At 35.7% G+C, this 17,064-nt stretch overlaps 1 protein-coding gene across 1 annotated transcript in view; it reads left to right on the forward strand.

Moving 5' to 3' along the window:
* The window catches only part of LOC109390085 (vascular endothelial growth factor receptor kdr-like), a 286,991-nt gene that overhangs the window by 256,920 nt on the left and 13,007 nt on the right, over positions 1-17,064 (forward strand). The window contains exon 30 of the mRNA XM_019656126.1: positions 7,666-7,766. Within this exon, the coding sequence (XP_019511671.1) occupies positions 7,666-7,766 (101 nt within the window). The remainder of the gene's footprint in view (positions 1-7,665; positions 7,767-17,064) is intronic.

Here is a 17,064-nt window from a genome sequence, read left to right on the forward strand (position 1 = left end):
CTGCTGTTGCTTTGTGGAGGGCAGTGTCACTGGCCCTCATATGTGGGATCCAAACCAGGGCCCTCTGGCATCCCAAGTCAGCTCTTAACCAATGCACCATTCGGCTGGCCCAACAACTTCTTTATCCATTCATCTAAAAATATACACAAGTTGTTTCCATGTATTGGCTATTCTAGGTAATACAACAACTAACATAGGTGTGCAGATGTAACTGGGACATAGTGTTTTAATTTCCTTTGGATATACAGTAAAACCTTGGATTGCGAGTAATGTGGTTTGTGAGTGTTCCGCAAGACAAGCAAACATTTCTAACACATTTTAATGTGGTAAGCAAACGATATCTTGCAATATGAGTAGTTTGTTTCTGGAACGAATTATGCTCACAAATCAAGGTATTACTGTATTCCTAGAAAAGAAATTCCTAGATAATATGGTAGTTCTATTTTTAATTTTTTGAAAAAACTATACTATTTTTCATATAAGCTGTACTAATTTACAATCCCAACAACAGAGCAGAAGGGTTCCCTTTTGTCCACATCCTCATTAGCAATTCTCCTGTAAAAAATGTCATGGGAATCTTGAAAGGGATTGCATTGACTGCATAGATGGCTTTGGATGGTATGGACATTTTAACAATAGCAATTCTTCCAATTCATGAAAATGGGATATCTTTCCATTTGTTTGTGTCTTCTTCAATTTCCTTCATCAATGTCTTGTTTCAGAATAGAGATCTTTCACCTACTTGGTTAATGTAGAAATATTTTATTATTTTTGATGCTATTTTAAATGAGATTGTTTTCTTTATTTCTTTTTTGGGTAATTTATGGTTAGTGTATACAAATGTTACAAATTTTTCCATGTTAATTTTGTATCCTTCAACTTTACTGAATTTTTTTACTAGGTCTAACAGTTTTTTCATGTAGTCTATAGGAATTTATATATATAAAATAATGTCATGTGCAAATAGAGAAAAATTTCCTACTTCCTTTGTGATCCTCATGGCATTTATTTCTTTTTCTTGCCTGATTGCTCCAAGACTTTCAATACTATGCTGAATAGAAGTGGTGAGAGTAGAAACCCTTGTCTTGTTCCTAATCTCAGAGAAAAATCTTTCAATCTTTCAACATTGAGTATGATGCTAGCTGTGGGCTTGTCATATATGGCCATAATTATGTTAAGTTGCATTCTTTCTATACCTAATATGTCAAAAGTTTTTATAACAAATGGATGTTGAATTTTTAAAAATTCTTTTTCTGCATCTATTGAAATAATAGTATATTATTCTTTTTTTATTTTTTACTTTATTAAATTTATTGGTGTAACATTGGTTAATAAAATTATATAGATTTCAAGTGTACAATTTTATAACACTTCATCTGTATACTGCATTGTGTGCTCACCACCTAGAGTTTAGTCTCCTTCCATTACCATACATTTGACCCCCTTTACCATTTTCTATCTCCCCACCCACTTTCCCTCTGGTAACCACTAAACTATTGTCTGTGTTTGTGAGTTTATATTTGTTTGTTTATCTTATTTATTTGTTGCTTTCTGTTTTATATCCCACATGAGTGAAATCATATGGTTCTAAAATGTTTCCATCTGACTTATTTTGTTTAGCATGATAATCTCAAGATCCAACCATGTTGTCACAAATAGCAGTATTGCATCCTTTCTTATGGCTGAGTAGTATTCCTTTGTATACATGTACTACATCTTCTTTAACCAGTCTGGTCCTTTTAATTCCTTCATCAACCCCAACACACCCGCTGCTTTTCTTTGATATTAATCATTGAGATCTGATCAATTCATTTATCATAAGAGGTTAGGGATGTTAGGTTATTCCTCCCTCAAGATCTTTCAGTTTTAAATAGGACTCTAAGGCTCCTTTGTTGAAAACTATCTGCCCATATATATGTGGGTCATTTCTGGCTTCTCAATTCTATTCCATTGGCCTGTGTGTCTGCTTTTCTGCCAATATCACACTGTTTTGATTATTGTCACTTTGTAGTATAAATTGAAGTCAGGGAGTGTGATACCTTTAGCTTTATTCTTTTTTCTCAGGATTGCTTTGGCTATTCGAGGTCTCTTGTGGTTCCATGCAAATTTGATACTTTGTTCAATTTCTTTTAAAAATGCCATTGGGATTTTGATGGGGATTGCATTAAATCTGTATATTGCTTTGGATAATATGGCTGTTTTAGCTATGTTGATTCTTCCACTCCATGAAAACAGAATATCTTTCCATTTCTTTCTGTCTTCTTCAATTTCTTTTAACAATGAGCCAAAAACATACAGAAAGCCTCTTCAATAAACAGTGCTGGGGAAAATGGAAAGCCACTTGCAAAAGAGTGAAACTAGACTGCTTTCTGTTACCATACACCAAAATGAACTCAAAATGGATCAAAGACCTAAACGTAAGACCTCAAACAATAAATTGCATGGAAGAAAGCATAGGTACTAAATTTATGGACCTTGGGTTTAGAGAGGACTTTATGAATTTGACCTAGAAGGCAAGGGAACTAGAAGCAAAATAAATGAATTGGACTATATCAAACTAAAAAGCTTCTGCACAGAAAAAAAAATCAACAAAACAAAGAGGCATCCAACAGAATGGGAGAAGATATTGCAAGCAGCACCTCAGATAACGGGTTAATATCAAAAATATATAAAGAACTTATACAACTCAACAACAGAAAAACAAACAATCCAATTTAAAAATGGGCAGAGGACCTGAACAGACTCTTCTCCCAAGAAGACATATAAACGGCCAACAAATATATGAAAAAATGCTCAACTTCACTAGCTATTAGGGAAATGCAAATCAAAATCACAATGAGATACCACCTCACACCTGTTAGAATGGTTATTATCAACAAGATAAGTAAGTAATAACAATTATTGGAGTGGTTATAGAGAAAAAGGAACCCTCATACACTGATGGTGGGAACGTAAATTGGTACAGCTGCTATGGAAAACAGTATGGAGTTTCCTCAAAAAATTAAGAATAGAGTTACTATACGATCCAGCAATCCATCTTCTGAGTATCTACCCAAAGAATCTGAAAACATTTATATCTAACAGTATATGTACACCTGTGTTCATTGCAGCATTATTTACAGAGGCAAAGACATGGAAATGACCAAAGTGTCCTTCGATAGATGATTGGATAAAGAAGATGTGGTACATATATACAATTGAATATTTATCAGCCATAAGGAATGATGAAACACTGCCATTTGTGAAAACATGGTTGGATCTTGAGATTATTATGCTAAGCAAAATAACTGAGACAGAAAAAGTTAAGAACCATATGATTCCACTCGTATGTGGGCTATAAAACTGAAAGCAACAAACTGACAAGAAAAGCAAGCAAAAACTCAGATATATACAATAGTTTAATGGTTATAAAAGGGAAAAGGGGGTGATAGAAGAGGATAAAGAGGGTCAAATATATTGTTATAGGAGAATTGACCTTGGGTGGTGAACACACAAGGCAACATATATATGATGTGTTATGGAATTGTACACTTGAAACCTATATAATTTCACTAACTAATGTCACCCCGAATAAATTTAATAAAAATTATAAATAAATAAATAAATAAAACTTTAATGAAAAATTACATTTAACAGAAGGATATTAATGATGTAATTTAGGCATCTGATTGGAAAGTTTGACTTCATTTTATTGTTATTGTTCTAAGATGTAGAAGGGAACATTTTCATCATGCCACATAGACAGCTGCCTACTCCTTTTTTTTTTTAAACAGTTTCAATAGTCACTTTTTTTTTTTAAAGATTTTATTGGGGAATCGGGGGAAGGGGAAAGACAAGTTGCTGTTGTTTTGTTCTTCAGTCTAGTTGTAGTGGATGTTGCTTCACTGGCCCAAGCTGGCACCATCATTGCACTCTTCCCAGGCAAGTCAGATCAGTCACTGGCTTCTGGACGGCCGCTCACTGTGGCTGCCGGCTGCTCACACTGGCTGCTGGCTACACACGGTAGCTTATGGCAGCCCAATGCAGCAGGGGACTGCAGCCCATGCCGTCGCCGGCGACCCACGGCAGCCCAGCTCCAGGTCGAGCTGTTGTTCAGCATCTTAGCTGTAGANTTTCAGAACTTTTTCATTTCAAGACTGTTGTTTTATAGGTGGGGAAGCCTAGAGAGATGGGCTTTGCTCAAAGTAATTCTTTAAGGAAACACTAATAATAATAATTAATATACCTACTAAACTCTTACACCGTGCACCAGTTAGTCTTTACAACAGCTACATGATGTAAATACTATGAGTATCCCATTTTTAACAAAAAAAGGAAACGAAAAGGTTAAATGATTTGCCAAGTTCTCACACTACTAAGTAAAAGAGGCAGGATTTGAATCTTCTGCTTCCTACTAAATCCAAAGAGTCTTGCTTTAGAGATTGTGCTCTCTGCCATAAAGCTCACTAAAGTCCAGTTCTCCAGATTCCTGGATAAGTGCTGTTTTCCAATATGTGTAATCACTAAATTAACCCAAAGGACAAAACACAGAATAAGGCAGTGAACCCTCCACACACACACACAAACTCTTGGGAAGGGGGATATATGACAGCTGTTAATGGTGGCCTCATAAAATATGCTTGAGAGGTTTCCCTCCTTTTGAAAAATTTGGGATGGTTTGAGAAGCATACGTATTAATTCTTCGTTGAATGAGGAAGTTTACCAGTGAAGCCATCCAGTCCAGGACTTTTGTTTGTTGGGAGTTTTTTGACTACTGATTTGATTTTTTTTGTAGTAATCAGTTGGTTCAGATGTTCTGTTTCTTCTTCATTCAGTTTTAGAAGACTATATATTTCTTGGAATTTATCCATTTTTTCCACATTGTCCAATTCATTGTCATTTAATTGTGTGTAGTATTTGCTCATAATCTTTTGTATTTCTGTGGTGTCAGTTATCATTTCTCCTTTCATTTCTGATTTTATTAATTTGGGTCCTTTCTCTTTTTTGCTTGATGAGACTGGCTAAAGGTTTATCAATCTTGTTTATCTTTTCAAAGAAACATCTCTTGGTTTCATTGATCTTTTGTATTGCTTTTCTAGACTATTTCATTTATCTCTGCTCTGATCTTTATTATTTCCTTCCTTCAAATCACTTTGGGCTTTGTTCGCTGTTCTTTTTCTAGTTCCTTTAAGTGTAAGGTTAGATTGTTTGAGATTTTTCTTGTTTCTTGTAGTGGACTTGTATTTCTATGAATTTCCCTCTTAGGACTGCTTTCACTGTATCCAATAGGTTTGGGGACGTTGTATTTTCATTTTCATTTTTCCTACGTTATCTTTTGATTTCTTCTTTGATCTTGCTGTTGCCCATTTATTATTTACTAGCATGTTATTTCACCTCCACGTGTTTGTGTGCTTTTCAGTTTTTTTCTTGTAACTGATTTCTACACGAAGTTTCATACCATTGTGGTCAGAGAAGATGCTTGATATGATTTCAATCTTCTTAAATTTATTGAGACTTGTTTTATGGTTAACATGTGCTCTATCTTGGAAAATGTTCCATGTGCACTTGTAAAGAATACACCTGCTGTTGCTTTGTGGAGGGCAGTGTCACTGGCCTTCATATGTGGGATCCAAACTGGGGCCATCTGGCATCCTAAGTCAGTTCTTAACCAATGCGCCACTTGGCCAGCCCACTGCCTACTTCTTTAGAAGCATGAACAGATGGGACAATAGACTAAATTATCTCTAGTTTCTCTTAATTTGCTTCATTCCAAATAAATTTTTGTTGTTAAGATTTTTTTTAAGTTGCCAAGAGTATGGTTGAATATTTTTGCTGGAAAATTCTTCAAATCTTCTTTATCTTCTGAAAAATTTACTTTAACTTTGAAGCCAACTTTAGTTACATAGAGAAGTGGAGTACTGGACTGTGTTTTATAAACTATACCTTTAGGTTTGGGATAACGCAGTCTAGATTTATTAAATTTATGAAACAAAAAGAAACTCTGTAGGACACTTCTGAGAGTCTACTACCACTTCTTAACTTCACACCTGTGTAAATTAGGGCACTTCACTGAGCTTTATTAATTCATTCAACAAGTATTTATTGAGAGCCTTCTGTATGTCAAACCCATACTAAGAACCTCCATTTCCTCACATGTAACATGAGAATAATAATATCCTACTTTACAGGGGCTTTCTAGGGGTATACATAAAATATCTACCAAAGTGTTTGATATAGAAATATTCAATAAATAATTTCTTGTTTAAAAAATTAAAATCCACTCAATAAATTAAAGAGAGAACTGGGAATAAGTTTGAAGTATTTCAGAGAAAGATTTTCAGGGTATTAGAATGCAGACCATGCTCAAGGTTCCAGTTAGATCTGTTTTAAAACAATAGCAATGGCAACCAAAGTTGGTCACATGTGCTCAGTGCTTTACAAGTTACCAGGCACTTCCCCTCCATCCTCTCATGTTATTTTTACAATAAATCTAGGTGGGAAGAAAGACATAGAGTATTAGTCGTATTTTACAGATGAGGAAACTGAGTCTTAGAGAAGGGAAGTGACTTTTCTCTGATCTCCTAACTAAAATAGTGGCAGAATGAGGTCTCTGACCAGTGGTGAGCTGGACTCTGGCTTGTAACAGCTCTCAAGTTTCAATTGTGTGCATCTCTTCCCAACTCCACATTCTGTGACATCACATTGGTGACTTGAAATCATCCATGGTGAGAGTATTTATATCACAGAAATTGGTGAATGTTCTAAATTAAGCCTTTGGGGAGGGCTAGTTGTTAAACATTAACCAGTATACCAGTGGCTCCTCTCAGTACTTTTAGCAAACAGCTGTCAGGATGTCTTTATAAAGCTGATGTCAGTAGTATTCATCCTAAACTGGTAGTTTAACTTTGATTTCAACAGAGGACGATTTTAGCTTCATGAAAATATTTATATCACACCCCCACATAAATTATTTAATCTTTAGCTAATAATCCAATGCAGAAGTCAAAGCAAGTAAACCCTTGGGCCCAAAGAAGTTCACAGAACTTTCTCAGAGTCATAAATCAACATGAAGAAACCAAGAATAGAACCACAATGCTACTCTGAGACCCCACATTGGCTATTCACTGACACAGTACCTTATTAATTAGGGGATAGGCTAAGCTACTACAATAAAAAAATCCCTAAAATGCAAGAATTTTAAAGATAGAAGCTTCTTTCTCTCACCATAATCGTCTAGGGGTATGGGGCCAGTCCATAGTGGGAAATGACTCAATTCTAGGAAGTAATCTAGAGACCTAGGTTCCTTCTTTATTATTACTCTACCATCCCTTAGGTCCTAAGGGGTTGTCTTTATTCACATCGTTACAGCTGACTGGCTCACCAGTACATCTGCATACAGGCCTTAAAGAAAGGGAAAGAATAGAAGTCAAGGACCACGAGTTCCTTTGAAGAAATGACCCTAAAGTTACACACATCACTTCCACCCATATCCAAATGTCCAGAAAGTCATAGGGCTTCATCTAGCTTCAAGGGAATCTAGTAAATGGTTTTTAGCTGGATTTTATATGCTCTGCTTACTAAAAGAAATAAGGGTATACTGTATCCTGGGAGCCTTCATCAACCTCTCAGAAGCCTGGTTCCATGGGCTGGATAGCTTGCTAATACCTTTATCCTTTTTCTCTCCAGGACATTGAAGGTGATTATGCAACTGTGCTGAATTGGGATGAGATCAAGAGCCAGAAGCGCCTGGAAATTCACTCTTGGCCACATGGGACCATGGCCTTAGGGTGAGTACAGTACTTAGGAATATAGAGTCAGGGGAGAGAAGCACATATATGATTACAATCTACAGTGTCAGTGAAAGGTATGGTACCTAAGAGATGATTTCTCCCTCCCACAGGTATTCAGGATATGAGTGCACTTTTGCTCCTTATTGATGAGGGGCACATCTTGCCAGATACTCCCAGAGGCCACAGACCTTCTAGCCATTATATCCAAAGCCCTCACCTTTTCAAATTATTATAATAGCATTTGAAACTGCTCAGAAGATAGATTAACCAAGGTTAATATTGGGGATTAATGGGTATTGAGAAGAGAATGTTTCAAGACTGTTTATGAATATATGAAATATATGAAATATTTGAAAAATATATGAAACATTTCTTCATATATTTAACTCCTACGATATGCCAGAAGCTGGGGATGCAAAAAGAAATAAGATATAGTCCCTGTATTTAAGGAACTTAAAGTATAGATTGTAATAGGCTGTTTGCATGCTAGTTTTTTTCTACTGCTCTGTAAGTGCTTCTCATTGTTTTCCTAGGCTGGCAGAGGACCGTTTTCCACACCCAGTTTGTGGGTTCTCTAAAGGAAGGGGCTATACTATCTGTTTTCCTGGGCTCCACTTATAGCCCCTCTACTATAAAAAGTGCTCAGTCAGAGGCTGGTTCCCAGCATTGTTTAGGCACGTGGCACACATTCATTCATTCATTCATTCATTCATTAACTCATTTACTTCAGCAAACATTTATTGCACACCTGTTTTGTGTTGGGTGCTATTGTAGTGTTAGGGACACATCTGGAAAAGAGCGAGCAGGAAAATGTGTCACATGAGATGAGATCTTTGGGGTATAGAAGGACAAGATTATTTAGGCTTTGTGATCTGCGGATTTTATCCTGAGAAAGATGAGGAGCCATTGGAGGGTTTATAACTCTGAGGTTGATATGACTTGTATTTTTAAAAGGATCGTTCCAGCTACTCTATGGAGACTAGAATGTAAGGAAGTAAGGACAGAATTAGGAAGACCAGTTAGCGGGTTACTGCTCTAGTCCCGGTAAGAAATGATGGTGGCTTGGAATGGAGTGCTAGCAATGGAGATGAAAAGTAGACATATTTACTTAACATTGAAAGTTGTTGACCTTAGCTAAGTTACTAGACATCTCAGTTTCCTTATCTGTAAAGTAGGATTAATAATTCATACCTACAACAAAGCATTGTTGGGACCAAAGCAGCACTGGTGGAAAATCAGTCAAAAGCTTTTAAAATGGACTACAACTTCTTTCTTCAACCTCTGCCTTCTCTCTTTTTTTTCTCTCATACCTCACCTCCAAGGCAACAAAAGGAATTGATGAAGGTCCAAAGAACTATAATTTGTTTCATCAGTTCCCCAGGTCCTTGGCCCTTTCTTCTCTCCCTACTCCCTTCATGAGTTCACATACACCTATGAGATTGCTCTGCAAGCCCAATCCCTTTCATCAGCACCAAATTACTTGAAGTAGATTTTTTTTAAAGAGCAAATAATAAATCTTTCTTCACCTTCTAACAAAGCCCCTTACAAACATACTCACTTAGTTTAGGCTGCTATAAAAAATATCATCATTTAGGTGATTCATCAACAATAGAAATTTATTTCTCATAGTTCTTGAGGCTGGGAATATAAGATCATGATGCCAGCATACTCAAGTTTTGATAGGGGTCCTTTTCCATATTGCAAATGGTTGACTTCTATTTGTATTCTAACATGGCAGAAAAAGAGTGAGCTAGCTCTCTGACCTCTTCATATAAGGGCACTAATCCCATTCATGAGAGCTCCACCTTCATTACCTAATCACTTCTCAAAATCTTCACCCCCAAATACCATCACACTGGGAATTAAATTTCAACATATGAATTTGGGGGGACATAGACATTCAGTACATACACTCACCTACTGAAGTCCAAGACAAAGCACTGATGCCACCACACTGTTATTCCGCAGAGATATCTGACAAACACACACTTCGCTTAGCTTCCAAGTCAGGCTTGATCTCCTCCCTGACCATGATGTCTCTGTGTTTAAAGGAGACAGATTTTCATCCACCTCCCCTCTAACCCAAGTTCCACACTTACCTCAGGGTTCTGCTCATACATTCAGGAGGAGGAAAGAGACTGCAAACAATCTCAAATAAAGCTGGCAAGAGAACCTCATAACCACTGCCTTATCTTCTCTTACCCCAATATTTGGCTGTCACCATTAGAGCAGGAAAGACTTTTCAGAACTTTTTCATTTCAAGACTGTTGTTTTATAGGTGGGGAAGCCTAGAGAGATGGGCTTTGCTCAAAGTAATTCTTTAAGGAAACACTAATAATAATAATTAATATACCTACTAAACTCTTACACCGTGCACCAGTTAGTCTTTACAACAGCTACATGATGTAAATACTATGAGTATCCCATTTTTAACAAAAAAAGGAAACGAAAAGGTTAAATGATTTGCCAAGTTCTCACACTACTAAGTAAAAGAGGCAGGATTTGAATCTTCTGCTTCCTACTAAATCCAAAGAGTCTTGCTTTAGAGATTGTGCTCTCTGCCATAAAGCTCACTAAAGTCCAGTTCTCCAGATTCCTGGATAAGTGCTGTTTTCCAATATGTGTAATCACTAAATTAACCCAAAGGACAAAACACAGAATAAGGCAGTGAACCCTCCACACACACACACAAACTCTTGGGAAGGGGGATATATGACAGCTGTTAATGGTGGCCTCATAAAATATGCTTGAGAGGTTTCCCTCCTTTTGAAAAATTTGGGATGGTTTGAGAAGCATACGTATTAATTCTTCGTTGAATGAGGAAGTTTACCAGTGAAGCCATCCAGTCCAGGACTTTTGTTTGTTGGGAGTTTTTTGACTACTGATTTGATTTTTTTTGTAGTAATCAGTTGGTTCAGATGTTCTGTTTCTTCTTCATTCAGTTTTAGAAGACTATATATTTCTTGGAATTTATCCATTTTTTCCACATTGTCCAATTCATTGTCATTTAATTGTGTGTAGTATTTGCTCATAATCTTTTGTATTTCTGTGGTGTCAGTTATCATTTCTCCTTTCATTTCTGATTTTATTAATTTGGGTCCTTTCTCTTTTTTGCTTGATGAGACTGGCTAAAGGTTTATCAATCTTGTTTATCTTTTCAAAGAAACATCTCTTGGTTTCATTGATCTTTTGTATTGCTTTTCTAGACTATTTCATTTATCTCTGCTCTGATCTTTATTATTTCCTTCCTTCAAATCACTTTGGGCTTTGTTCGCTGTTCTTTTTCTAGTTCCTTTAAGTGTAAGGTTAGATTGTTTGAGATTTTTCTTGTTTCTTGTAGTGGACTTGTATTTCTATGAATTTCCCTCTTAGGACTGCTTTCACTGTATCCAATAGGTTTGGGGACGTTGTATTTTCATTTTCATTTTTCCTACGTTATCTTTTGATTTCTTCTTTGATCTTGCTGTTGCCCATTTATTATTTACTAGCATGTTATTTCACCTCCACGTGTTTGTGTGCTTTTCAGTTTTTTTCTTGTAACTGATTTCTACACGAAGTTTCATACCATTGTGGTCAGAGAAGATGCTTGATATGATTTCAATCTTCTTAAATTTATTGAGACTTGTTTTATGGTTAACATGTGCTCTATCTTGGAAAATGTTCCATGTGCACTTGTAAAGAATACACCTGAAACTAATAAAAAAAATGTATACTCTGCTGCTTTGGGTTGAAGCACTCTAAAAATATCAATTAAATCCATCTGGTCTACTGTGTCATTTAAGGCCGCTGTTTCCTTGTTGATTTTCTGTCTGGAAGATTTGCCTATTGGTGTCAGTGGGGTGTTAAATCCACTACTATGACTGTATTACTGTTGATCTCTCTTTTTATGTCTGTCAATATTTGCTTTATATATTTAGGTGTTTGTATATTGGGTTCATAAATGTTTATAAGTGAGTGAGTGTGTGTGTGGGCCCTTTAAGAGGATGCCTTCCATCTTTCTTGCATGGTCGGAATCCCTACTGTATTTTCACAGCCAGATGTTGTGGCACCAGTACTTGCCCCTTCACCAGTATTCTAGACTGGGGAGGTCTGTGTGGGGCTGGGGTCGCTTCCTCCTCTGGGGTGGGAACTCTGTGACTGAAATATCCCTCCTGATTCTCAACCACCACATGCAAGTGTGGGGCCACCCATTCCACAACTCTGCCCATCCTACTAGTCTCTATGTGGCTTCTTCTTTATATCCTTAGTTATAAAATTTCTGTTCATCTAGACTTCAGATGGTCCACCAGGTTGATTGTTCTGTAATTTAGTTGTAATTTTCATGTGGTAATGGGATGAGGCAAGCACAGTGCTTTTCTACTCTGTTATCTTGGATCTCTCTGCATCCATCTTTTTGATTCAGTGTTTTAGTTTTCTTTGGTAAATACCCAGAAGTAGAATTACTGAGTTTTATGGCAGTTCTACTTTTCAAGGAATCTTCATATTGTTTTCCATAGTGGTTGCACCATTTTGCAGTCCCACCAACATTACATGAGGATTTCCTTTTTTTTACATCCTCAGCAACAGTTGTTATTTGTTGACTCTTCGATAATATCTATTTTAACTTCTATGAGGTGGTATCTCAATTTAGTTTTGATTTGCATTTCTCTGATAATTAATGATGTTCAGTACCTTTTCATGTGTCTGTTGGTGATCTGTATGTCTGCTTGGAGAAATGTCTTTTCATGTCCTCCACTAATTTTTTGATCACATTGTTTATTTTTTATTAAGGTCTATTAGTTCATTATATATTTTGGATATCAACCCCTTATCAGATATAGCATTTGTAAAATCTTCTCCCATTTATTAGGTTCTCTTTTCATTTCATTGTTGGGTTCCTTCACTGTGCAGAAGCTTTTTATTTCAATGAAGTCCCATTTGTTTATTTTTGCTTTTGTTCTTTGGCTCAAGGGCACAGATCCAAAAATATATTACTAAGACTGATGTCAAATAATTTACTACCTATGTTTTCTTCTAAGATATTTTTTGTTTCAAGTTTCAAATTAAAATTATTAATCCATTTTGAGTTTATATTTTATATGGTAGAAAAGAGTGATCCAGTTTCAATTCTTTTGCATGTATCTGTCTAGTTTCCCCACCATCATTTTTTGAAGAGACCATAATTTCCCCCTTGTATATTCTTAACCTCATTTGTTGTATATTAATTGAAGATATAAGAGAATTTTTTATTTCTGGGATCTCTGTTCTGTTCCACTGATCTGTGTGTCCATTTTTGTACCAGTACCATACTGTTTTGATTATTGTAGCTCTGTAACATAGTTTGAAATCAGGGAACATGATACCTCCAACTTTATTCTTCTTCCTCAAGATTGCTTTGACTATTTATTGTCTTTTGTGGTCCCATATGAATTTTAGGATGATTTGTTCTAGTTTTGACAAGAGTGCTATTGGTATTTTGATAGGGATTGCATTGAATCAGTAGATTGCTTTGGGTAGTATGGTCATTTTAATGATATTAATTCTTCTAATCCATAAGTGTGGTATCTCCTTCTATGTATTTGTGTCCTTTATGATTTCTTTATTCAATTTCTCTTAGTTGTCAGAATACAGGTCTATTACCTCCTTGGTTAAATTTATTTCTTGGCATTTTATTCTTTTTGATGTAATTGTAAATGTGGTTCTTTTCCTAATTTCTCCTTCTGATAGATTGTTATTAGTGGATAGAAATATAATGGATTTCTGTATATTAATTTTGTATCCTGCTACTTTATTGAATTAATTTATTCTATTAATTTTTGGTGAACTTTTTAAGGGTTTTATATGTATTGTATCATGTCATCTGCAAATAATGACAGTTTTACTGTTTCCTTTCTAAATTGGATGCTTTTTATTTCTTTTTTTTTTCCTCTGCTGAGACTAGGACTTAAAATATTATTTTGAATAATAGTTGTGAGAATGGGAATTTTTGTCTTGTTCCTGATCTTAGAGGAAAAGCTTTCAACTTTTTACTATTGAGTATGTTGTTATCTGTGGGCTTGTCAAATATAGCCTTTATTGTTTTGAGGTAAGTTCTTTCTATAGCTACTTTATAGAGTGTCTTTTATCAAAAAATGATGTTGGATTTTGTCAAATGCTTTTTCTGCATCTACTGAGATGATGATATAATTTTTATACTTGGTTTTGGTGATGTATCACATTATTTTGTGGGTATTGAACCATCCATGTATCCCTGGTATAAATCCCACCTGATCATGGTGTGTAATCTTTTAAATGTATTGTTGAATCCAGTTTGCTAGTTTTTCTTGAGACTTTTTGCATCTATTTCATCAGGGATATTGGCCTGTAATTTTCTTTTTTTGCAGTGTCTTTGTGTAATTTTGGTATCAGGGTAATGCTGGCTTCATAGAATGACTTTGGAACCATTTCTTTCTCTGTATTTTGTGTTTTAATTTGATAAGGATAGGTATTAATTCTTTTTTAAATGTTTTGTATTATTTACCTGTGAAGCCATCTGTTATTGGGCTTTTATTTTTGGAGGCGTTTTTTGATTACTGCTTCAATTTCATTACTAGTAATTGGTGTGTTCAAATTTTCTGTTTCTTTCTGGATAAGTTTAATGTTTCTAGAAATTTGTCCATTTCTTCTAGGTGGTACAATTTGTTGGAATATAGTTGTTCATAGTATTCTTTAATTAACCTTTGTATTTCTGTCATATCGCTTGTAATCTATCTTTTTTCATTTTTCATTTTATTTATTTGGGCCCTCTCTTTTCATGATGAGTCTGGCTACAGGCTTATATTTTATTTATTCTTTTATAGAATCAACACTTAGTTTCATTTATTTTTGCTATAGTATTTTAGTCTCTATTTTGTTTATTACTACTCTAATCTTTCTTATTTCCTTCCTTCTACTTACTTTGGGTTTTCTTCCATCTTTTTTTTCTAGTTCCTTTAGGTATGAAGCTAGATAGTTTATTTGGGATTATTCCTGTTTCTTGAGTTAGGTGTGTATAGCTATGAATTTCTCTCTTAGAACTGTTTTTGCTGCATCCCATAAATTTTGGAAAGTTGTGTTTTGATTCATTTGTCTCAAGGTAGTTTTTGATTTCCTGTTTGATTTCTTCTTTGATCCATTGGTTATTTAGTAGCATGCTGTTTAATGTCCATGTATTTGTGGTTTTTTCCAGTTTTCTTCCTGTAGTTGATTTCCAGTTTCATGCCATTGTGGTTAGAAAATATGCTTGCTGTAGTTTAAATCTTGATTTTATTGAAGCTTGTTTTGTGACCTAATGTGTGGCCTATTCAGGGAAATGTTCCATGTGAACTTGACAAAAATATATGTTCAGCAGTTTGGGGGTGAAATATTCTATAAATCCCTATGAAATCAATTTGGTCTAATGTGATATTTAAGGCCATTATTTCTGTCTTAATTTTCTGTCTGGATGATGTATACATTGAGGTGAGTATAATATTAAAATCTCCTACTATTATTGTAAAACTGTTAATTTCTGCCTTTATGTCCATTAATATTTGCTTTATATATTTAGGTGCTCCTATGTTGGGAGAGTACATATTTACAATTGTTGATATCATCTTCCTAGACTAACCCCTTTAAAATTATGTAATGTTCTTCTTTGTCTCTTTCTATATTTGTTAAAGTCTATTTAGTCTGATACAAGTATTGCTACCTCAGCTTTCTTTCCATTTTTATTTGCATGGAATATCTTTTTTCATCCCTTTACTTTCAGTCTGTGTGTGCATCTTTAAACCTGGAGTGAATCTGTTATAGGCAGCATACAGATGGGTTTTGTTTTCTTATCCATTTAGCCATCCTATGTCCTTTAATTGAAGCATTTAGTCAATTACATTTAAAGTAATTATTGATAGGTATGTGCTTATTGCCATTTTGTTAATTGGTTTTTGCAGTTGTTCTCTGCTCATTTTTCTTCTCTTTAAGTATTTTTTTTGCCCTGCCCTCCAAAACACCCTCTCATTGTTCACCCTGATAAAGCTAGTACCAGTCTGACACCTTCCATATTTATTACAATATCTTTGACTATATTCTTTATGCTATACCCTACACTCCAATGACTGCTTTGTAACAACCAATTTGTACTTCTTAGTCCCTTCCCCTTTTTCACCCACTGTTTTCAACCCACCCCCCCATCCAACAACCATCAAAATTTCTATCTATGAGTTTGTTTCTGTTTTGTTTGTTCATTTATTTTGTTTTTCAGATTCCATATATAAGTGAAATCACATTGAATCTGTCTTTCTCTGTCTGATATACTCCACTCAGCACAATACCCTCCATCCATGTGACCACAGATGGCAAGAACCCATTCCATTCCATGAGCAATATTTCACTGTATATATACCACCCACTCTTTATTCATTCATCCATTGATGGACACCCAGGCTGCCTCCATATCTTGGCCTTGTAAACAATGCTGCAATGGACATATAGGTACACATGCCCCTTCAAAATGGTGCTTTGATTTCTTTGGATAAATACCCAGAAGTGAGGTTACTGGGTCCCTTTTTGTCTTCTGTTATAACCTTTGTTTTAAAGTCAATTTTGTTTGGTATAACTATTGCTGTGGCAGCTCTTTCTTTTTTTCTTTCTTTCTTTTTCTTTCTTTCTTTCTTTCCCATTTTTATGAAGTATCTTTTTCCATCCCTTTACTTTCAATCTATGTGTGTGTCTTTCGACCTGAAATCAGTCTCTGGCAGGCAGCATATGTAAGGGTCTTGGTTTTTTTTGTTTGTTTGTTTGCTTTTCCGTTTAGCCACCTTATATTTTGAGTGGAACATTTAATTGATTCACATTTAAAGTAATTGCTGATAGATATGTTGTTATTGCCATTTTATTATTCATATTTTTATTGTTTTTTTCATCTTAAAGAAATCCCTGTAACATTTTTTTAAAGATTTTTATTGGGGAATTGGGGGAAGGGGAACAGACAAGTTGCTATCCTTTTGTTCTTCAGGCTAGTTGTAGAGGACGTCGCTTCACTCGCCCAAGTTGGCACCATCATTGCGCTCTTCCTGGGTGAGGCAGATCAGTCACCGGCTTCTGGACTGCGGCTCACTGCAGCTGCTGGCCGCTCACGCTGGCTGCTGGCTACACACGGTAGCCCATGGCAACCCACTGCAGCAGGGGCTGCAGCCTACACCGTCGCCATCAACTCATGGAAGCCCAGCTCCAGGTTGAGCTGTTGTTCAGCATCTTAGCTGTAGAGGGCAGTGTCACTGGCCCTCATATGTGGGATCCGAACTGGGGCCCTCTGGTGTCC

The sequence above is a fragment of the Hipposideros armiger genome, unplaced genomic scaffold (assembly GCF_001890085.2).
Source record: "Hipposideros armiger isolate ML-2016 unplaced genomic scaffold, ASM189008v1 scaffold_254, whole genome shotgun sequence".
Lineage (NCBI taxonomy): Eukaryota > Metazoa > Chordata > Mammalia > Chiroptera > Hipposideridae > Hipposideros > Hipposideros armiger.